At 35.8% G+C, this 23,706-nt stretch overlaps 1 protein-coding gene across 1 annotated transcript; it reads left to right on the forward strand.

Annotated features, from left to right (window-relative positions):
- Nucleotides 1–1,567: 1,567 nt before the first annotated feature.
- Nucleotides 1,568–23,470, forward strand: LOC110379762 (putative serine protease K12H4.7). The gene is made up of 11 exons (XM_064042479.1): nucleotides 1,568–1,679; nucleotides 2,167–2,318; nucleotides 2,802–2,977; nucleotides 9,340–9,450; nucleotides 12,895–13,028; nucleotides 13,449–13,587; nucleotides 14,040–14,188; nucleotides 15,888–16,016; nucleotides 20,520–20,652; nucleotides 22,547–22,744; nucleotides 23,265–23,470. Exons 1-11 carry the CDS (start codon nucleotides 1,676–1,678, stop codon nucleotides 23,437–23,439), a joined length of 1,500 nt encoding a protein of 499 aa, XP_063898549.1. The 5' UTR covers nucleotides 1,568–1,675; the 3' UTR covers nucleotides 23,440–23,470.
- The last annotated feature ends 236 nt before the right edge of the window (nucleotides 23,471–23,706 follow it).

Below are 23,706 nucleotides of genomic sequence, written 5' to 3' on the forward strand. Positions count from 1 at the left end.
GGCTACGAAACTATTCAATCGATTTGAAAAAAAGTTTGACTGTTCGGAAGCTATACCTACTATCCTCGGATGGCACTGGCTATATTTTATCCGAGTAGGGTAAGAAGTTTCTCTGGGTCGTGAGTGAAATCATGAGAAACAGACAGTGTTAAATATAAAACTATAGACGCCGATGTGAGTGTGGTTTTCAAACATGTTCAGAGTGAATTGTATCAATTCGGAAATCACTTATCGACTATATTTCAAAATCTAATTTCCTTTGACTATTGTAACTTATTAAAGAGAATTATTATCCACCAATTATTATCAATTAAAATAATGTTGTATGTACCTACTAGTTTCGATCCATCCCTTTATCGTAATTTGAATATTTCTTTGACTATCATAATTATAAATTAGAAATATTTATCAAATTAATGTTTTGTTTATCTTGTTGAGCCGCGATTACGCGATTATTCTGTTCAATAAGAATAAAACGTGGTAACTAGCAATCATTCAAATTTAAATAAAACAATAATTACTTCAATTTCTGAATAACAAAAGCTAAATTGTGTCAGAAATCTTACGGCTAATTTCACCGGTTACTGATAAAGTCTCTGATAGACTATCAGGAACAGATAATCTGACAGTTAAATTGTAACATTTGGTTTCACAGCTCTTAGATTTATAAAATACCTTTACCAGGTAGATTTTTAGATAAGAATCAGATAACTAACTGACATTTTATCAGTAACTAAAGACACCGGGTTTAGTCGCCTACCATACTTTACTAAGATAATAATCATCGGTCAAGTTACGGAGACCGAATAATAACATAACTTTTGATATTTTCCTACTTCAATACAAATAAAATGTCATTTGTAATAAGAAAAGTAAAATATTACGGAGACGGGTTCTAACTGTATGAGTTTCCGATAATACCTACCTAAAACTTATTTATATGAATAAATAAGCCATCATATTAAATTGACGAAGGTTTGTGATAAACAAGCTCTTTACCGCAGTTTCATCCGTTTGCCGAATAAAACAGGAAAAGGGATTGAAGAGTTAGAAAAACAGCCGCTTCAAGAAAAAGTCCAGTCCAGTCCAGTCAGACTGAAAACCCATCCCGACAAAGTAAAGAAATGCCTAGGCGGATGATGATAAGTAGAGCAGCTCGTGGCTAAGTGATAGCTGTAAGAAGACTCTGGTCAAAGCTGGCCCTCCGGTCTTAAGGTAAGGTCTTCCTTATTACGAGTAATTATCTGTCAGAAACTTATTTCCAGAAATAGAAGACAGTTCCTTTTCCGGTATAAAAAAAAAGTCATGAGAATGTTAATGTTTCGAATGTTTATGTTTTTATTGAGATGAAATCGTAAAGTAAGCTAACACATAGTATTTTCATGTACAAAGTCTTTTCACCAAATAAACTGGAAGCCAACCCCTGCATAGTTGGGAAAAGGCTCGTGATGTTTAAATATATAACTATTTCACTTTTAGTGGGAAAAATATTTTAATCCACTTACCAGTTCCTTATCAGTACACGTAGAATATTATAATATCTGCTATTATCTGAGTATTTGAGATTATTCTGTTATCTATAGATATGTAAGTAAATGGGACAATTATCATAATCATCATCGGCCACGCGACGGACAAACGTTTATTATTTTACATATAGAACATAGTTTTTGAAATGTGTAAGTTCCATTTTGTTTTTGTGCATTTATAGTGACTCTTCAAGGCTTCAGGATCAGGAATTTTTAATACTTATTAGGTTTTTGTGTCAAATGTGTTAACCTTACTGTGAATTGCTTAGACTTAATTTTAACCTTTGTTATAGTGCACAACTTGTTTATTATTAAATTGATGAGTCCCAACTGTCATTTGAAACATCTTTGACAGTCGTTACGGGTAGTCAGAAGCCAGTAAGTCTAAAAACCAGTCTACTACCAAGAGGTATTTTGTTGCCCAGGTAACTCCATGGGTTGAGGGGGTAAGATAGGCAGTCGCCCCGTGTAAAACACTTGTGCTCAGCTGCGGCCGATTAGACTAAAACTCGATCCCAATATAGCTGAGAACAACGCACATAATATTACGCAAGCAACATGAAAAGACACCCATTACTGAAGTCCCTTCTACCAACTTCACAAATCCCATTAATCTTTTAAAATCTTTAAATTCCAGGGTGGCTGATCTTCCTCGTCTCACCATGCTTAGCGCTGGTAGATCGGGAGCCCGTGCTGAGCATGCGCAGAACACGAACCACCCCCGTCGAGGGGTTCGTGCAAGTCAGGCTGAATCACTTCATGGCGTATGATACTAGGACTTTTCCCATGGTATGTGCAGTTAGAAATAGAAATAGAAATAATTTATTTGCAGATAAATTTTGTGTGTTGTATGATATATTTTTTTTATTCAGCGGTGATATTAATTTGGTCATTTTTTTTATGATATTATCTTAGTTACCAATCTTAGGCACCAATGACTGAGTAAAAGGTGAACAAATACATCTTGATTACTATGGAGTCTGAAAACGTCAACTAGCATTGAGGGCACCTAGTTATTAGCGCTTATTCAGTTTGTATGAGAAGAGGCCTGTGTCTTGCGATAAGTAAACGAATGATTTGCAAATCAAATTTACTGTGTCAAATAATAATTACCTACATTAAATCAAAACTTCGCACTAGGGTAAAAAGTAAGACTATCTCCGCTCCCAGCGTACTACCTACCCCCGTAGCTCATCTTAATGAGCTCAGCCATTTCTCCTCAGACCCATCCAAAGTACTTTCACATAGTAATTATAAAACCCCATCTTCCAGCGTTACTACTACAACAGCGAGTTCGCCGGTGAGAACCTCGTCATCCTAGTGGGAGGAGAATGGGCGATCTCTCCCGACTGGCTGCAGGGCGGCCTGGCCCATGAGATGGCCGAGCAGATGAACGCGGGACTGTTCTATACTGAGCACCGGTTTTATGGCAAGACCAGGCCGTTTAGGTACGTGGAATATCTGGTTATGTATAGTCAAAATAATTTATTCAAAACAAGCTGACCCCCCGACCTTCGTATCGTTTAAACCATCCAAAACCAAAATAATGCAAATCAGTCCAGCCATCTCGAGATTTTGTAGATAAGACTAAAGACTATAGAACAGCAATTAATTTTTATGTGAGATTAGGTGCAAAACAGCACTTTATGAACTTGAAAATTGATAAAAGACCAAACAGACTATGTGCGTTTTTACTGGGAATTATCGAAACAAACTTCTTAGCTACACTTCTGTTTGTTAAACGATAAGTATTTCGTAGAGTAGTATGTGTTGTTATGGATTGATGTAACATCAAAAATTCACTCGAGTTTCTACGAGACTACAAATACATATAGGTATAGAGATTAACCATTGTTCAAAACAGATAATTTCGACTTAGTAACTAACACCTAGAATGGAGATACCAAATATCGTTCACACTTTGTTTTGACAGTTAAATACAGAATAAATATTAATAAGCGGCTTTCCTAAAGTAAAATGAATTTTACGTACGACAAACTTACTTGGACGGTAAATAGCTGATACGATGATGAAGCGTACCTGCAAGTCAAAAAAAAAAGAAATTTAGATTTTTGAATATTGTGATTAACTGATTGTATGCTGCTAATAAGAGAACTATAGAAAATGAATTGTGTATCGCGTAGATCCGCGCATCCGGCATACAATAGGTTAAACAGCATAAACTTATTTACTTTTGGATCTCATTCAACCTTATAAGCTTTATTATCTAAAATAGTAGCTACATTGCCTACGTACTGACATACGCATGTACTACAAGCGTATGTAACATGCGAGCTTTGAACTCCATACCCTCGCCAACTACCCGTAGCGAAACTGCATGGAACCATGCGTCTGCCAACTTGGATGTCTTTTACACAGTCGCGTCACAATTGTACTTAAAAAATGTATACTCAAAAGTTCCCCTAAATTATTAATACAACATTTTTTTTTAAATTATGAATGAATTTAGTAAAGAAACTGCAATTTTTTGTGCACGTTCTCCTGTTGTTGCAGGAATGAATAAGGAAATGATGCATACATAGATGCGTTATTGCTATGCCAATTTTACTTTGCTTTTTAACCTCTTACTCTCCGATAGATTCTTTCAGACTTGGGTTTATTTGTTTGTTTCGCTGATCGTTTGAGTTTTAAGTTTATACATCAATATACACTGGATTCGTTTCACGCAAAACAACTAGGCGACTAGGTATTCAGCATAATATTTATTTATTTGCATACCATAATATCTATAAGCCCGTTCACTTACTTTATATCAACGCGTGAATATTGGTTTCCGTCGTGACACTAGATAATAAAACCGCGGGCAGACACTAGTCTCTAACAAATAATTTCCCTATACTATTGGCAAGTCCCTTTATATCAATTCTAACAATATACCACAGTCGAGTTGACAGCCGGCGTCAGATATTATCATAGCGCGTGTATTTCCGAGATAACACGCCACGCTCGGTCATAATTAGCATTTTATGTAGATTCTGCGAATCTAAATGGAAACCTAATGCTGTGGTTATTTTTGGCGTTTTTGTATGAGGGATGTGGTTGTGGATTTTTTTCTGGGTGTCCTATGTAATAATGATGAATTATTGAGCAAAGAAAATGTACATTTTTGATTTAGCACAATAAGTTGTTGTTGCCGCAGTTTCTATACGCATACATGTATTAAGGACTGTTTTACCGGACCAGAATAAGTGTCATAATAATAGTATGTATCTGTGCTTGGAATTCGTACATTTGATCACCAAAATATTACTTTGATTCGTCCAGCGGCTTAGCCGTTAAAGAGCGCTACAAACATAGAAAGAAACTCACAAGCAGCTCCTTCGCACATCAGGTTAAATAATACCCTTCCTTCCTGCCTTCCTCAATAAATCAGCTTAATATTTTTTTCAAAACTGTAGTTCCTGAGTTTAGAAACAAACAAAATATTCAGCTTCATAATAATTATTAGTATAGATACGATACTTTCAAATGATCTCAGTAACAAATAGTCTCATGTATGAGTAACGCACTTAACTATAAAAATGTAACACCACTAAACTATAATCTTACAATTCGGTGCAAATGCAGCTAAGCCCAGTAGCTGGAGCGATACTGTCGGTGTAATCGCTGCACCGTGCGCTTGCCGACAGCTAAATCGATATTAAAGGATTTAGTTAAACTAACCGTTTGGTTAGTATAGTTAACTGCAGTAAACTGTAGGTGGGATTATTGTATGTGGGGGTATCGAAATAATAGAGAGTCTGTCAAATGCTGGAATGTTAAGTTAAATCCATTTCTGACTCTTGACTTCTTTTGAACCTTGAGTAATTAATCAGTAATCTATTGTTACCCTGCATCTATTAAAACAATTTGGTAGCTCTGCTAATTTTCAGCTAATTATGTTTGAAGTTTCCTCAGTCTCCTTTATTTGAAGTCGGTTGCAAGCTGATCTTAACTTTACACCTTCCTTGTATAAGGTTAAAAGTACACAGATTGAAGAAGTTAACTAATACTATGCGTATTCTAGCAAACCATAGCTATTGTCACACATCATCATCTCCCGAGCCTTTTCCGATCTACGAGTATGTTGAGGGTACGACTTTCAGTCTAATCGGATGCAGCTAAGTATCTGTGTTTTACAAGGAGCGACTGTCTATCTGACCTCCTCAACTCAGTTAGCCGGGTAAGACTGGTAAGACTGGTAGCTACTACAATACAAAAACCTTTTAAATATTATCCTTTACTAACCAATTTTCTAATATAGTCCGAAGAAAACCTAAAATAATTCTAACAGCCCCCCTGGCAAAAAGTACTAGGCGCCCATACCCAGCTAAGAGTTATCGGAACACAGCCGTTCACAATGGTGCATGATATATGAGCGACGGGCCACGTGGCTTGGCTCGCAGCCAGGCCACTGCATTACGTGCAGCCCCATAAATCCGTGGTACTGACAGCCTGTATTGAAGGTTAGCTATGAAAGTGTTATTATGGGAACTAACTAACTAATACTAACTATACTCATATCGTATCATAAAGCTGAAAAGTTGGTTTGGTCTGGCTAATCCAAGGAACTGCTGGAGCAATTTGAAATATTCTTGTAGTGTTAGATAGCCTGATTATCAAGGAAGAAAGAAGGTAGAAAGATTTCTGGGTGCGCAGAATAGTTCCTAAGGGTTGCGGGTGAAACTGCCAGCAGGAAGCTAGTCATAAATGAATGAAAAGATAGATAAATACCTACATATCTTTCTTTATATTAACTTAAAGAAGTGACTCTAAGATAACATAGTAAGCTCATAAACTTTTCGTTTTCCTCGTATTTATTTTGCTGTCAAAACCGAAATATTTAGGTTTTCTGGATAACTAGTTTGAAAGTAGTTCGGGGTTTTCGCAAAGAAATTCCAATGATTCATAACTGTGAATCGAAATAACGTTACATTAAATCACGTAGTTTCATGTACATTTTTCTTATAGCCATATCAAGATCAAAGATCAGTTTTAAGTGGCAAACAAATAAGAATTTCCCATGTGCAAGACTCTTTAAAGTTTCTTACCTAACATCAACTTAATTATTCTATTCAAAACTTCGTTAAAAAGCCCAACTTACATCTAATTAACATGTTAATCACATTCCTATTAATACTGTAAATGTAATGATTACAAACCTACTAACAAGAAAATATGCTAAAAAGTGCCTAATATCTATCCTTACTAATCACCTTTTTAAGTCTGTACCAACTTATCAACGTCACAACACAATCAAAAATCACCCTTATGTTTTAGTACTTAAGGTTCAAGTAACATGTAAAGTTAAGTTGGTAATAAAGCACTTAGTATGCATAGAGAGGGACTCTATAGTAATATTTTCCGCGAATTAAAGTCAGTTTTGCGTGAAAAGAAAACGGTTTGTTCCTCAGAGACTGGTTTTAATAACGAAAGATATTGGTTTGTGTGGAAAGCCTATTATTTTGGTGGAAAATTTTGTGAAAATTGGACGTAATTTACATAGACATAACGTATATTATGACTCGGGTTACGCAATTTATGTTACTACCGAGAATTGAGCGAAATTCATGTAAACATTTTGCCTGATTTAATGATTGGAATTAGGATATCATATCCAAACATTCAACATTGGGAGATGAATGCTTACCTACATACAATTAATACATAGGTATTGTATGGTCACCCCACGGTAGACAATAATATCCAAAGTATTAGTTTTCAAACATGACAGGATCACTCTCATTAATTTACATGATTAACAAAACCCAGCACTCATTCTTTTACAGGAATTTTAATTTACTTTTCATATACACAAAAGTTTCAACAACTTTTCAACCTTACCACCAACATCATTAAGTTCAAAACAGCTTAACACGCCAATCACTAACATACCTCTAGTTACAAACAAAGGCAAAAAAACTAGGCACCTATAAGATCTGATCCTTTCTTTAACCAAATACTCAAAGTTCACACGAGCAATGAATCCAATTGGGCATATAAAAGTAAATCCCTTTAGTACCCGGGGTGACGAATATACGGGGGTCAATTGGCCATTGCCCTAATGACCCCCGCTCTGGGGTCAAACATGAGCTGGCTCGTGAAGTCACTTCACAGATTTGTGAGATATGCTGGGGTCTGTTAATTTGGCTTTGAGTGTAATATCCAGGGATAGGAGTAGGCTAGAATTTGCCTAGATTATCTAGAACAAAGTCAAAAATATTTGCAAAATTTTTTTTTTATAAGTTATAATTGGGTGTAGGTATTATAAATTACTTCAGGATTATTTAATATCAAAAAAACATAACTAAAATATTAAAAATCGGCCAAGAGCGTGTTGGGCCACATTCAGTGTAGGGTTCCGCAGTTTCCAAAACCTTAACAATGTGAAAGATTGTGAGTCTTTCTTTCTTAAATTACTCAGGTCTTGATGAAACTTGACAGTAATAGATATATGTAGCTTATATACCTGAATGACATTTGAAATAGAGATACGAGTAAAAGCGAGGGAAAAAACTAGTACAAAAATAAAATCCAAACAAATATTTAACTATTTTCATAATTTAAAAGGGCTGGCTACTTTTTTGTTCTCTTATTTCGTAAATAATAAATTATGTTATTTGTATGCAATGGATTTTTACTCTTAGCTAGATATTTTTTTAAAGTTATCTAGAAAAGATAAATTGTACGTGAGTACTCCGGAGACCCAGAGATTTACAGTCGGCCATTACAAGAAGAGCATTTCAATGCATTCTAATTAGAATCCTTTTTTATGTAAGTAGTTATTTTCGTGTCAGACAACATTTAACATGTACATAAATGTGTGTAATTCTTGATGTTTTCATCTCAATTTAAAAAAAAATATTTGTAAAACAATCGACTAGGTTATTGCTTGGTGTCATTTTTAATCCAATTGGATTGGATATTAGGTGACAAAAATCACCCTGTGAGAACTTCATCGTTATATTTTGTAATCTTGATATTTTGTGTTCTTTACCGTAACCATGTAAAATAATCAAATGTGTTTGTATTTTTTTAAATTAACCGAGTACATTCATATTTCGTAAGACAACTAACTTTTATGCTGTCGATGTCTTGGGCCTCGCTAATATTATAAGTTTTCCTTGCAACACAGTACACCAAAATAATTCATACACTCAAAGCAATCTTAGTTAATACAGTCAAGGAGCTCCTCAACATCACATATTACACTGCCGAGCAAATTACAGGGAACAGCTGACGGAAGCAGGATATTGTGGCCGATGAGCTTACAAACACCTGTCGCTATGATTGCACGACACTGTAATACATACAATTAGTAATTACCGCCAATTAGAGGGTAAGAAAACCACCAATTATGGGGACTGTTTGCAAAAGGATGTTTTTCGTTTAACATCTTAAGTACCTATCTTTAGTTTGAAAATAAATTTTAGGGATCTATCTTTTTTCTTATGTGATATCATAAATAACTTAGTTAGATCAAACGAATTATGCTTATTGTAATATTTTTACTAGCACATAAGAACAAATACTTTATCTTCTTCTATTTTTCGAATCAAAAACCGGTGAAAGAAAACATCCTTCTTATTTTTCCAGGTTATAAATAGTAATGAGTGTGAGCTAAACATATCGTCTTAATCTGTAAACTAGGTTTTAAAATGTGTCATAAAAAACGACAGCAGTGATCTACTATGTTAACTTTAGTTAGACACAGTTTGTAGAGAAATTCTCACCAAACTCAATGGCATTTCACGACTAAACTACTATGAATTATTTCTATGTATATTAATGTTATATCTATTTGTTCCAGTGACTCAAGTTTGGAGAACCTATCATTCCTGTCGATAGACCAGGCGCTGGCAGATCTGGCGCAGTTCATACAACATGTCAAGAGCGATCTCTTTGAAGACGGACGATACAAGTAAGATCTTTTTTTATTATTTAAGTCTGTACTGTCCCACTGCTGGGCAATCTTTTCTTTTCTTTCCCTATCACAAGTAAGAATACGTGTTATTAAAAAAAAAAAAATTGAAGGTAAAGATGCGTCGTTTTTTATGTCCTGGAGTGTAGTTTCAGATGTTATACTTAGGTACATACTGATCGTTAAGTACTACCGAAAATATTGTATCTACTTTGAGTTAGTTTCTAAGATTTCAGATATTTAATACTTTCAGAACAAGCAAGATAAATTCAATACAGACTTCATTCACTCCTCGCTTAAAGCTATTTCAATTCAGAATATTATAAACTGTGATTCCTAGATACCTACAATTCCTCGAAATATCATTTTAAACTGAATACTGCAAGTTTCAGGAAAATCCCACAAAAACATGAATGAATGAAGATCTAAAGTTCATTTGTAACAACAAACGTGATAATCGTTGTTTCTTTGAAAAAACGTAATTAAACGCTTTGTTAATTAAATGGAATATTATTAACAAAGTCATTGCTGATAATAATATTATGATGAGACGAATGACGAAATGCTTTGACGCAAATGACAGATACAAACTTCCTATTAGGTAAATATAAAGGTTTATTTTAAACTGTGAAAGAACAGATTTTCAGGGTCTCGTACTCAAAGGGAAAAATGAGACCCTATTTAGATATCAAAATTTGTGTATAGTCATATACACTATATGTACTGTATGTTTGTCACTTCTTCAAGCTCAAACAGCTATACGTATTTTGATGGAACTTGCCTGTAGGTAATATACTTTTCTTATCTATCAGAATAGCATTTAGGCACAGATTACTTTATAGTAACTACTATGTACAATTTAGGGTATTATCTCAGGAAGCGGAAACCGCTAAAGGAAGGAAGCTTGTGTGTTATCAATCCTTAGATAAGTACTCTTATCAGTGCCGTTAAAGGAAATAAAGACATAACCATTTTATAAAATATTTCGAGAAAATATAGGTATATAAAAGCGCCTGATCAAATTCTCATAGCTAAGATTCATACTAAACAATATTGCTCACAATTATTATTCATACCCAGGTGATGTGATTTCTGTTAATCAATTTAATATTTAGAATATAATAAGCAGGTATTCTACTTAGTTACGAAAATAGCTTTAATTAAGTCAAGCAGCACGTCAAACTTAATCTAGAATTAATAATACAAAGAACCACCACTTTATTAACTTCTGTAGATAAGTAATAGGTATTATTATTGATAAATGACGATTTTCAAGTCTGAGCACTTTTAATTAACTGAATTTTGTTTGTCGCGCTAAAATGCTCCACCGGTTAATTGAAAAGTACACGCCTACACTGATAACCATAAACCTAAGAATCGACATAGGTAACTTTTTATCCACGTGCAGCAAGTAGTTACCTCCCTAGAACTGCTGGGAACAGCTAGTACCTACCTAACATGACAATTTGCGCATTAAACTATTATTATGGTTTACCTATTGTTAGAACATATGTACTATCATCCGTAATCATTATTTTTAGTTTTCCTGGTGACATCAATTTTAATACGTATTTTACTATCCTCGTCATTGCGATGATGTTTTCAGGACTCCAATATACAGTTCGCGGCAAATCACTGTGTAGGTAATTCATATTAATTTGTTCATACGTATGTCGAGAAGTATGTCGTATGCAACTTTTCTAAGTTTGTATGTACTTTCGAAGTATATCTTAGATACCATTGTGACTGTGTTTCGGATGGCACCTTAAACTGTAGGTTCCAGCTGTCATTGAACATCCTTGGCAGTCGTTACGGGTAGTCAGAAGCCAGTAAGTCTGACACCAGTCTAACCAAGGGGTATCGGATTGCCCGGGTAACTGGGTTGAGGAGGTCAGATAGGCAGTCGCTTCTTGTAAAGCACTGGTACTCAGCTGAATCCGGTTAGACTGGAAGCCGACCCCAACATGATTGGGAAAAGGCTCGGAGGAGGATGATGACGTATGTCGAGAAGCTTTGCTTGTCCGAAGTAGCTCTAAAAAGCTGGCAGTACAAAGAGGGCAAAAATTAAAAAAAAAAAGCTCAAAATTTGTTGCTAATTAGTTGCCAAATAATTCATTTTTGTTTTGCCGATGAGTTGCTATTCACCATAAGCTGGCATGGATTATAAGATAAAAGTAAAGGTAAAATAAACAAAATCACTACAAATTTGTTGCTAATTTGTTGCTGTATAACAAAATAAATTTGAGGTGCAAAATATATTTTTTCAAATAGAAAATTTGCGCGCTTGAATGTCAATTGTTTCATGAAAAAATATGAAATAAATTTGTTGCTCGTCACAGAACTGTTTCTTGTCACTTAGAGAACCAGCAACTAAATAGACACCCGACGATCGGGTGTCTTTTTAGTTGCTGGTTCTCTGAGAGACATTAATCACCTCTGTGACGAGCAACAATTCCATTTCAACGATTTTCACCGGAAAAATCGACATTCAAGCTAGCATGGCCGGTTTGTTAGTCACCGAAGTTCAAGACACCCGATCGTCGGGTGTCTATTTAGTTGCTGGTTCTCTAAGTGACAAGGAACAGTTCTGTGACGAGCAACAAATTTATTTCATATTTTTTTCATGAAACAATTGACATTCAAGCGCGCAAAGCAAATAAAAATTTTCTATTTGAAAAAAAAAAATATTTTTGCACCTCAAATTTATTTTGGTTATACAGCAACAAATTAGCAACAAATTTGTAGTGATTTTGTTTATTTTACCTTTACTTTTATCTTATAAATCCATGCCAGCTTATGGTGAAGCTAGCATTGTTGACGATTTCTCGAAATCGGCAAAAGCAAAAAAATCGATTATTTGGCAACTAATTAGCAACAAATTTTGAGCTTCTTTTTTTTTAATTTTTGCCCTCTTTGTACTGCCAGCTTTTTAGAGCTGTCCGAAGTTGGCTATCAAATATAGGGCCAAGAGTGACTATTGTTGATCACATTAAAGATGAGTTGCAACATTTAACTAAACCATAACCAGCTGTGAATATCCCCATTGGTAAAATCGGCGAAACAGAAAATGGTGCGGTTGCCGTTATAGTCAAATGATGCAACTCACTGATAGTCTTGTTTTAACGAATCTACCTATTGTGTTGTCCAAACTGTCTAATCCAGGAATTGTACAATGTACCCTCTGTACCCTTTGTAATTTTGTAGCTCAATTTTTGCTGAAAGTAGATAGTTATAACCTGTTTTGTTAACCAGATGTAACAGCAAAGTAATTTGACGAAAGCTGCAACTTTTTTTCGTTTATTTTGACTATCATGAGGTGAGCCAACCAGTAGGTACCCAAATTCAAATCAGTAAACTTGCAAGGCAATTGACATAACTTTTCTTTTTGCCAAATAATGTCAAGTTTAATGAATTCGCATGACAACAATGTATCCTTATCCTCAGGAACGCGACGGTAGCCCTGGTGGGCTGTTCGTATGCGGGCACCATGGCGACCTGGATGCGACTGGCATACCCTCACCTGGTGGACGCTGCCTTCTCCGACAGTGGACCTCTGCATGCCCAGGAAAACTTCCCAGGTTGGACACCAGTCCAACCAGTTAAATAATACCATAAACCAGTTAATAGATTAAAAAGAATGTGTGTTAGAAAATCGATGTAAAGCTATTTAGATATATTCCTTTCCGGGGTATACTTAGGTATGGCCTTCACTGCTTAAAAAAGGCCAATTTAACCCGAAAAAATTCGATGTTATTCGGAAACATAAAAGTACCTACGTTAGTTCAAATTTAAAAACACTGTCTTTTTGATATTAGCAAGAGAATGTTTCTAAAATCTGATACGATTAAAAAGTGACTTTTAATATGGGTATAGAAACGATTGTACCTACTTGGATTTTTTTATCCGGATATAAGAACAAATTATCATAAAGGAAAAAGCCAGTAACCTACAATAAATATTGAGCCATTATCAAAACTTTCCTTAAATAAATTTTCCAGAGTACCTAGAAGTGGTAGCTGAAGCAATTAAGGAACAAGGAGGTTCCAACTGCCTGAACAGCGTCGAGGAGTCTGTGCAGGCACTGGTGAACTTGCTGGCCACACCCGCTGGACCTACGCTGGTGTCTGAGATGTTCGGGTAAGCTTATAGGTCCTTTCGGACCCAACAGACTCTTTTTAACAGACTTCCAAAAGAAGGAGGGGGTTCTCAAATCAACTGTTAGTTTTTTTTTAAAGATGTAAATGAGGTCCCATTCAAAAGGACAAAGATCTCAGGGTTATCATGCCTGGATCACTTTAATTTTTATTTTGTAACACGATCTTGGATTTTTGATCCTCATATTTAATGAATCTCTCTCTCTTTGCCATTGATCTAAAGAAACCTGTTTATAACGTCTATGTCAATTACCTAAGTTTTCTTATAAGTAGAACTGATCTTCCCTGAGACATTTCTTGTTCTTGCGCCATCCCTTGTCAACAAACAACGCGTATCTAACTATAAAAACATCCCTCCCCTTACACATATCAGTTCTCAACCACCATCTAAATCAGAACCATCTCCAAACACCTGTCTAACTGACTCCATTACAGCACGTGCACAGTGATCCAGGCAACCACTCCATTGGACGTGGCGACGTTCTTCATGTTCGGCATCATCTCGTCGCTCGCAGTCCTGGTGCAGTACGCCACGCCGGGAGACATCACCCAAGCATGTGCTGTGCTTACTGCTGCTAATGTTTGTAAGTATTTTTTACGTTATAAAGAGAAAACTTTCTCTGATTGTGATATAAAGGCATCAAAAATCTACAGAACTATAAGAAAAATGCTATCACAGTTAGTAAGATACACTATCCCTGAGTCACATAGGCTCATAGTTTCCACGAGACGCAGTGGAGACTGCAAGAAACAGTGCTTTTTAATTTTAACAAAGGCATGTATTTAACGCGGCGACTAAGTAAAACGAATATAGGTTTTAAAAAATAATAGAGTGGGTACCATTTATAATGGGTTGGCAGCTAAAAACGAGTATCGTAATAAGTCAAAGGTAGCATATTAATATATCACTTATGAGGTCCGTTTTAATTTAAACTAGCATCAAGTTTTTCTTTTGGCGACTGAATTAATATCTAAGCGAAAACTTAATGATGACAATAAAATAGAAAATGGGCATTCATAAATAATACAAATCAGGTTCTATTTAAAATTGTTTGGATGAAGAATAAATATAAACTAGCTCATATTATAAATATATTGTGCGACTTTTTAATAGCTTTAAATAAAGTCTAAAATGGCATGAAGAAAAAATATTTTGCGGCTGTTATTTTCAAAATTATAGGTGAATAGCATGGAAGTAAGCATGCAACATGCAGCAAGCATGACTTCTGTCACGGCTCCGGCGCTGCGGGCTCCGGCGGTCCCATGCGAGCTTATAGTTGCAGATGGTTTTCACGCTCACCACCGCAGCTTCGGCTTGCTGGCCTCTGCGCCTCAGCTCGCAGGCCGCCTCGCCCCTCCGCGCCTACGCGGTTTTGAATTGCACTCTAGGGGTAGGGCAGACAAGACTACGTGGAGTCGGTTTTGTAGCGATTCGTTTTCGTCACTAACTTCAATTTTTAATACAATGTTTTTTTAATTGAAGGTTATAAATGGCAATATGCTAAATAAAATGAATCCAAATTAAATTCTACCATCTTCAGAGTGCGCCAAGTGAGATAATACCACCGCACCTTCCGCCGTTTTCATGAAATTATGATACACAATATTAATAATTAACTCTTATTCCTTTTTACTGTACTCCTTTTAATATTTAGAGCTATCCACAAAGCGAAGCCTGAAACTGGGTGTTTAGTCGGCACGAAATAGTTGGTAACATATTGTCTTTGCCACCCAACTAACATTATTAGTCGCCAAGTGATTATAAATAGCTCCTCACCTAATATTTCAATTGACTGGTATAGTTTATTTGCTACCCAAACGCAGCTGCTAGTTTTTAGTTTTTATAACACCCTTAATTTTGAACCTTACATATTATAATAGTCGCGAAAATATTTAATCGCTGGCAAGTTATTTTATTTGTTGCCAACATTTGTCGACTTTTAAGTTATTAGTCACCAGGAATATAATAAGCCTTTAACAAATAGTAACAGAAAGGAAGACCATGCAGAATTTATAACAACAATATTAATGAAGAAAGACAAGAACAACTGTTAGGAGCTATAAGATATTTGCACATTGTTACATATCTTGAGATATATCCTGGTGGTCCTCCGCGAAGTCTGACACACTCTCCCCCTGTACCCACAGCGGCAGAGGTCATTTGATAATTTCCGAACGGACTTCATCAAAACATCAAACAACTAAAGCCAAACTTTCGTCAAACCTAGGCCGATGCCTATTTACAAGTAAATCACAGTTCTACAATTATATTCTCTCTTCCAGCTGACCCAGTCCAACGTCTAGCAAACTACGTGACTTCGGAGCCCCTGTGGGAGCCCTGCCTTGAAACCCGCTACACACAGGTGGTCGCCAACTCAAGGAACACAAGCTTCGATGCGCCTGAGTCTCAAAGTGAGTGCACTTTTGGAACATTACACTTGTCGGCAAAAATATTGGGGCAGTGGGAAAATATTTAAATTGTGATTTGTTTTTAATCGACTTCATAAATAAGAGGTTTTAGGATTGATCTGTTTGTTTGTGCGCGATTATCACATGTTTTCTGAATTTGATGCGGTTTTCAATACTACTTATCACTAGTCAGACTAAGGAGAAGGTTTTAGGTAAGTATTTATTATTGAAGTCGGTGTTTTTTTTTTTAGTTTTTCCTGATATTCCCTAATTCCATGTTCAACAATATTTATTTATTTTGTTTTAAAAAAAGATTACAGACTAATTACACCAATTATTTAACAAAGTATTTAAAATAATTGCTAATGACAAGCTTTCACAAGTTTACAGATATTTAGTTCATATTTTTAACAAACAAACCTGTTTCAGGACTTACATTTAACGAACACTTGCTTATACTTACTTTGAATTAACTAACTTTGAATCTTCATTAAATACATCTAAATAACTTCATTACAAAAAAATAGACTTGCATTTAAACCTAATTTCTCACTCACTAACTATCTCCTTATCATCTTCCTACAGGCTTCACTTACAATTACTCGATTAAGCAGTTAATCCGCAGAAATGCAAAATAAGTAGAAAAAGTAAAATCTCTAATCAGTTTGTAGGAAATGGTCATTATCTAGCTCCGAGAGTTTTCAGATTTACATAATAAATAGATTTGTTGGAGCCATGAAAGCTTCCTGTATACTAGTCACGGTTTATGGCGTCACCTGTGTTTGGGTCATAAAAGGTTTTGCAACTAAAATGGTAGGGCTTTTGCTGGTATGTTATTATTAACATATGTAGGTGATGTGGATGTTATTTAAAGTAACATTAGATAATTTTGCCTGGTCAGTTTTAAGGCAATTATTAAAAATTAAAATAATATTCAAAAGTGATATTTAAAATTCTCCAAATGCCCATTTTCTTTAGCACAACACTGACATCTTCGAATAGTAAGTTTTAATATTTGAATAGTAACAATATTATTTCAAGGAAAAAATACAAAACATGCAAATTGATACTAAAGCTCAAAACAAAATAATTATCCTGTAACTACTGCCAGACGATAAAAAAAGCGACTGACCCAATTTTAATGTCCTTAAGGGCACATACCTACTCACAAATTAAAAAAAAAAACACAAGTAAACACTAATTTCACGTTTCCTCTATAGTCACAAACCTATCAGTATAATTATCGTAGAACACAAGGAACACCGTAGTTTTCGTAGCCTCCATGAATAGGTTATTGTTGTAAGACGTGCATCTGCAATGTAGATGCGATGCTAATTGTCGCTCACGTAGATTATGCGCCAGACGAGACACATACTGTCGTCAAGAATGGTCGACTTATTCGTGAGTACACAGGAATTTGGCAAAGGGTGGACGTTTAGGCGACTGTATTTTGTAAATTTTTGACGTTCAAAAAGTACCTACTTTTTTACAGATTTTGAATTTGAGTGTTGGTAGAAAATGTTACGTTAAAAGTGGTTAGAAAGCAAATTATGTTATTTTTTCCTGATTGTTATTTTTTTATGAATTATCCTTTTGACCGTTCGTTTACCATGTACTTAAGAAATATTAGGTAGGTACAATCAGTTTTGTTTTTAATCTGCATTGAGGCAAATAAATTGTCCATTGGGTCCCTAGAAAATATTTGGAATAGTCGTCATGTTTAAAAACTAAAAATATTGAAGTACATACGGCGTATGATCTTGTAAAAAAAGTGATTATGTGAAGTTAGACGTAGCAAACTTCGGACAAGCAACGCTTCTCGGCAATATACGTACAAAACTATGCGAAAGTAGTCGACAAAAATCATCAAATCAATCAATCATCAAATGACTGATGTCACATCACGTAATTGCAAAGTTATTTCACGAAAACAGTAGGGTAAAGGCGGGATAGATGCCCCACTTTTTGAAATATGCTTATAATTTAATAAATATTGGTTCTACATTAATAACACTTATGAATGTAACTAGTTTAATCCTTTATGTTTATTTGTGATTTGTCTTTTTGGACCTATATACTACACGTTTTGCAGATTTTAGCTTTTTGTAGACCTCAATTTTTGGGGATAGATGCCTACCCCTATGGATAGTTGCCCCACCGTGAAAATACTAGCGAGGATAGATGCCTACGGTGCGGGATAGATGCCCTTCATACTGTTTAAGTATATTATATTACTAATATTTATATACTTTTTGACTTTAATTTATTTGGAATGAAAAGTATTTTGCAGTTTTTTAAATATTTTTATATTCATTATCAGATTAATTAAAATTAACACAATAAAATTTTAAAAATATTTGTTCAACAAAAATAATGTATTTTATATTTTAAACCCTTATTATAAAATATTAATTATTTAGTTTCAACATGCAAACTCATAAAAATCATTCTTTCTTAAAAACTAAAATAACACAATATACTTAGCATCATAATATTTAACCGGACAGTGCTTTGTTTTCGTTTTCTACATCTCGAGCAAAAATTTCTGAAAAGTGTACAGGTTAAATGTAACCAGCACTGACACATTACACATTGAATCCAGTCGGATTTAGACTTTGTTTGTTCATAGTTTTCAAAGCATTTTATGCAGTTATTTTTATTTGTGTCTTTAGGCTCATCCTGTCCATCTCTTTTAGTCTTCTTCACCGGCAAACCTTTAGATTTCTATTCCTTAACTTTGTTCTTAGGTGAATTGTCTTCATCTTTACTGTTTGAACTGTAAAATCATTCGTAATCAATAAAAAGTGTAAATACCTATACATAAACACATGATAAATATATATTCAAAGCACTTATAATACATTCAGGGTACACGTGGTATATGGAGGGATAGATGCCCTTAGGGGCACCTATACCGTAAAAAATCAGGGCAACTATCCTTTTTGACAGGGTTAGATGCCCTAGTATTTTTTTAAATAAATAAATACAATAGAGCAACTATTTACATCAAAATGTATACTTCATGAAACAATATACATACGTAATAAAAAAATTGATGGAATTAATATCTACTTATAAAGTTATACAACAGCAAATACTCACCTTTAAAAATTTTACGCTCGCTGTAAGTTCGCCGCGGAGATGAATTCACACACGAGCGAAACGCGACCTCACCCCTCTATGGCGCGTGGCTAATTTAGGTGCGGGGTGCTTGTGGCTTCTAGTTAAACGGTTGTTTCTTAATCGCGAGCACGGGAAGTTAGGTTTTTTGAAAATGGGGCATCTATCCCACTGCGGCATCTATCCCGCCTTTACCCTAAACGCTTTTATCAAAAAGTCAAAATCATTTCATTGTCTGTTGGTCACTCTCTACGTCCGTGTGTATTCCGTCAGTCGTCGGCATGTCGTGTCGTCGCCGCGTTTGATTTGCAGATGTTACCTCGCGCCGCGGCGCCGCCTGCATTACTTTGCAACTCATAACTCTACCACGAATATCTACAATACTACTAATATTATAACTAAACGTGAAACTTTGTATGTATGGATATTTAGAAGGAAGGAAAGAAAATAAGTTTAATTGCGTAATTGAAGACGCATACAATACGTCTACTTGGAAATAGTATAGCTTATACATAAGATTAAGATATATAGGCTACCTTTTATCCATGTGCGTTAAGTAGAATCAATGAAAAGTGTAAAATAAAGCTTACATCTTGAACAGAATAATATATATTTATCTACTACTACTTTTTTTCTAGAAGCAGGAAGAAGTATGGATCCCTAAAACGAGCGTAAAATAAAAGCTCACATCTTTTCAGGTTAAAATCCTTTAGTCGTAAATGTTAGATTTTCAGAGTAATCGCAAAAAAATCCTTTTAAATTCCTATAACTGCGAATGTTTGAGAACTGTTAAAAGTTTGCCTCTCCCGGGAATTGAACCTACGGGTAACATTTAAACTTGTGCTAACTGCAGTCCCACGGTAGAGTTTTTTGCTAACCTTACTTCTGCTGATTTTTTAAATTGTTTTTACAAGGATTTTATGAAAAGAGGAGAACATTTTTAGCTGTAGATTTTCTTGTTTTTTTTTTTTATGTATCTATTTCGCAAACGGAATATCTATGCAATCATCTGCCTAGCCTTTTTCTAAATATGTACGTTGAGGTCGTTTCCTAGTCAGACCCAATTCGATTGCCTATTGGACCTCCTCAACCTAGTAACCTGGGTAACCAATTCCCCTTGGCAAAACTGGCTGTCAGACTTTCTGGCATCTATTTGTGACGACTGCCAAAGATGTTCAATTGAAGAAAGTCTGACAACCAACAGTCTTACCAAAGGATAAATATCGGATCGTCCGGGTAACTAGGTTAAAAAGGTTAAATCGGCAGTCGCTCCATGTAAAATTCTGGTACTCGTAGGTACCCGTTAGACTGGAAGCCGACCCCAACACATTAGGGAAAAAGCTACCCATATCATAACTATTCTGTAACATTTTTGTAAATTTCCAGTGCGTCTTTGGCTGTACCAGACCTGTGCTGAATTCGGCTGGTACCAGACCACCACCAGCTCGAAGCAGCCGTTCCTCTCCACCGTACCGTTGGAATACTTCCACCAAATCTGTAGAGACTTCTACTCTAGCTAGTAAGTAGTTTGGTTTAATTCTAATAATCTTAGTACGATCCTCAGTCATGGAAATTGATGTCCTACAGACTGATGAACTTCTTCCAGTAAGTGTGACACCAGTCTAACCCAGGGGTATTGGGTTGCCCGGGTAACTGGGTTGAGGGGGTCAGATAGGGCAGTCGCTCCTTGTAAAGCACTGGTACTCAGCTACATCCGGTTAGACTGGAAGCCGACCCTATCATAGTAGGGAAAAAAGGCTCCGATAATGAGACTGAGGAGCTACCTTCGAGTAAGCTGCAGGTTTTCAATTACCTAGCAAGCCATGGTAAATTTTCTCAGATCCGCCTGACAGGTATGCATGGGTGCAATAATCACCGACTTCCAAACTCCGGGTTGTTTAGTGAAAGTTTCTTAAAAGTAACAAAGCTATTTTGTCCGATCCGAGAATCAAACCCGATACTCGTGCCTGGCAGTCGCACTTACGACAATATTCACGTGTAGTAAAAATAGCTTTTACAGTATATAATATTTATGTGTATTTACCTAAAATTAAAATAATCAACTCAGCATTCTGGCCTATTTTATATCGACGTAAATATCCTGGTATGATTGTAAAACCATAATTACAAAGCGTTAACCACAAATGCGCAGAACCAAATCATAAATACCAATCATGTTTTCACTTATTTGTTTATTGATTTGCCGCCGGTCCCGATAATCTATCTATCGAATGTCGACTCGCGTACTAGAGATAGGAATTTTGAAAAAAAAAAATGTCTTGGTGGCCTAGTGGGTAAAGAACCAACCTCTCAAGTATGAGATCGTGGGTTCGATTCCAGGTCAGGCAAGTACGGTAGACAAGTTACACATCAGTGGTAACTGTCATGCACCTTAACTCAATAGTAATAAGTACGATTTTCCTATAAAACTTTTACCACTGACCTGAAGTTGACTGTATCATTGCAACTTTTCTAAGTTTGTATCTTTATCTTGGACACCAAAAACGGTGTTTCGGATGGCACGTTAAACTGTAGGTCCCGGCTGTCATTGAATATCCTTGACAGTCGTTACGGGTAGTCAGAACCCGTGAGTCTGACACCAGTCTAACTAAGGGATATTGGGGATGAGGGGGTCAGATAGGGCACTGGGCAGTCGCTTCTTGTAAAGCACTGGTACCCAGCTGCATCCGGTTAGACTGGAAGCCGACCCCAACAGTTGGGAAGAAGGCTCGAAAAAAGAAGGGATAAGGATTTCACATAATATTTAATTCCCCATACCAGATACGTCAAATGCTTATCTCTAGTAACCAAAACCACGTATGAATCGAATATGGGAAACGCCATATTATTGGACGTTATTGATTTGATTGATGACAGATCCTAACCGCACGGTCTGACGCATTAAAAATGTATCTACGTAATTTTATTACATTTTTCCTATTTAACAAGTCTGATTAGCGTTTATGTGGAAAATTACGCATATTACCAGTTAGTAACGGATTTCCGAATGGACTTTCTTCGGCCACGAATTATTAATTTGTTTACGTTAAAATGATTGGTCTACTTAATTACAATGGCAATTTTCCTCAAATAGTTCTTGAATCAATTTACCGTTTTACATTCTTTCGTGGTGACTGAAATGCTTTCATACTATGTTTTACATATTTTTGGTTCCTATATCATTCGTTTTCATAATGAACGATAGTTTTTTGACATATAAGCTTCATAGGATAAATATTACATAGGAAGAGTAACACACTTACTAGCTTCCCCTGTATGTAAGAAAATCTTGGAACCTTATTTCCAATTCCCGGTCTTCGAATAGGATGAACTTTTGCACACACTGAGTTCTGATAACAATACATGACTAGCGCTTTTTTTTAGTTATTTTAAACAATTGATTTTCTTTCCAGTTTCGACGAAGCAAGACTTCGTTCAGGCATCAAGCGAACGAACATATTCTTCGGGGGCCTAACACATTTACCTGACCGCGTGGTGTCGGTAGCCGGGGGCCACGATCCCTGGTCCCCGATGGGCCCCAACTCGACACATGCTCACCAAAAGGCCCCCGTCTATGTCGTGCCTGGAGTATCACATTGTAGGGCTATGCAGTTAGTATGAATTTTTTTATATTTTTAGCCGATTTAAAAAAGGAGGTTCTGAGTTTGCAGTTTGGCTTGTATGTATGTTTGTTCAAGATTATCTCATCTTGTTTGCCTGAACCGATTTTAACATGGTTTTCAATATGGCATTAATCAATATTATTGGCAATTTTTCGTTGGTTTGTTGCAATTTTACGGTTAACGGCTGAGTTAATTGAAATTAAATTGGAAAAAGATGAGATCATGAAAACAGTAGAATTATGTTGACTTTAAAATACTGCGAACCCAACTTAATGACGGAAATCGATGAGTAGAAACCAGGTGCACGAAAGGAACTTGCATGTACCTATGTACCTCCCTATGTACCATGTACCTACCTACTCAAAATTCGTTTCAAAATACCGTTAAGTTTGGCGTTTGGCACGAACTGTATTTATCTTATAAGCCTGTTTTGAAAATAAAGTGTATTACCCTTCTCCTGGATGCTACGTCCACTTTCAAAAACTTACATATTCTGCTAAAATTTCAGGTCAACAGGTAGCAGCGACACCGCCGAGCTAGAAACTGTTAAGAAGGCTGTGTTGGACCATATGTACGAGTTCGCTATCGGACCGGTAGACCGTCCGATCTCATCGGCCACCGATATCGGAGCCAACTTGGCGCTCCTACTTACTGCTGCGGTGGCTTTAGTGAGAAATTGGTGATTGAAATAAATAAATAGTATTTTTTTATATGGTTCTGTTTTTCATTGTTCCTTCTGAATGTTAATAAAAATGAGAATCGAATCTCTCTCTCTCTCTGCAGTAAATACCTATAGTATGTGCATAATGTAGGTAAAATGCTGATGATGAATTATTATCTTTATTTAAGAGTTACTGTATTGCCACATCCCAGTAATATTAATGACGTAAAAGTTGGGCTATGATTGTCATTACTTTACGCAAAAACTAGTGAAAGGATTTTCATGAAAT

Source organism: Helicoverpa armigera, chromosome 28 (genome assembly GCF_030705265.1).
Source record: "Helicoverpa armigera isolate CAAS_96S chromosome 28, ASM3070526v1, whole genome shotgun sequence".
Lineage (NCBI taxonomy): Eukaryota > Metazoa > Arthropoda > Insecta > Lepidoptera > Noctuidae > Helicoverpa > Helicoverpa armigera.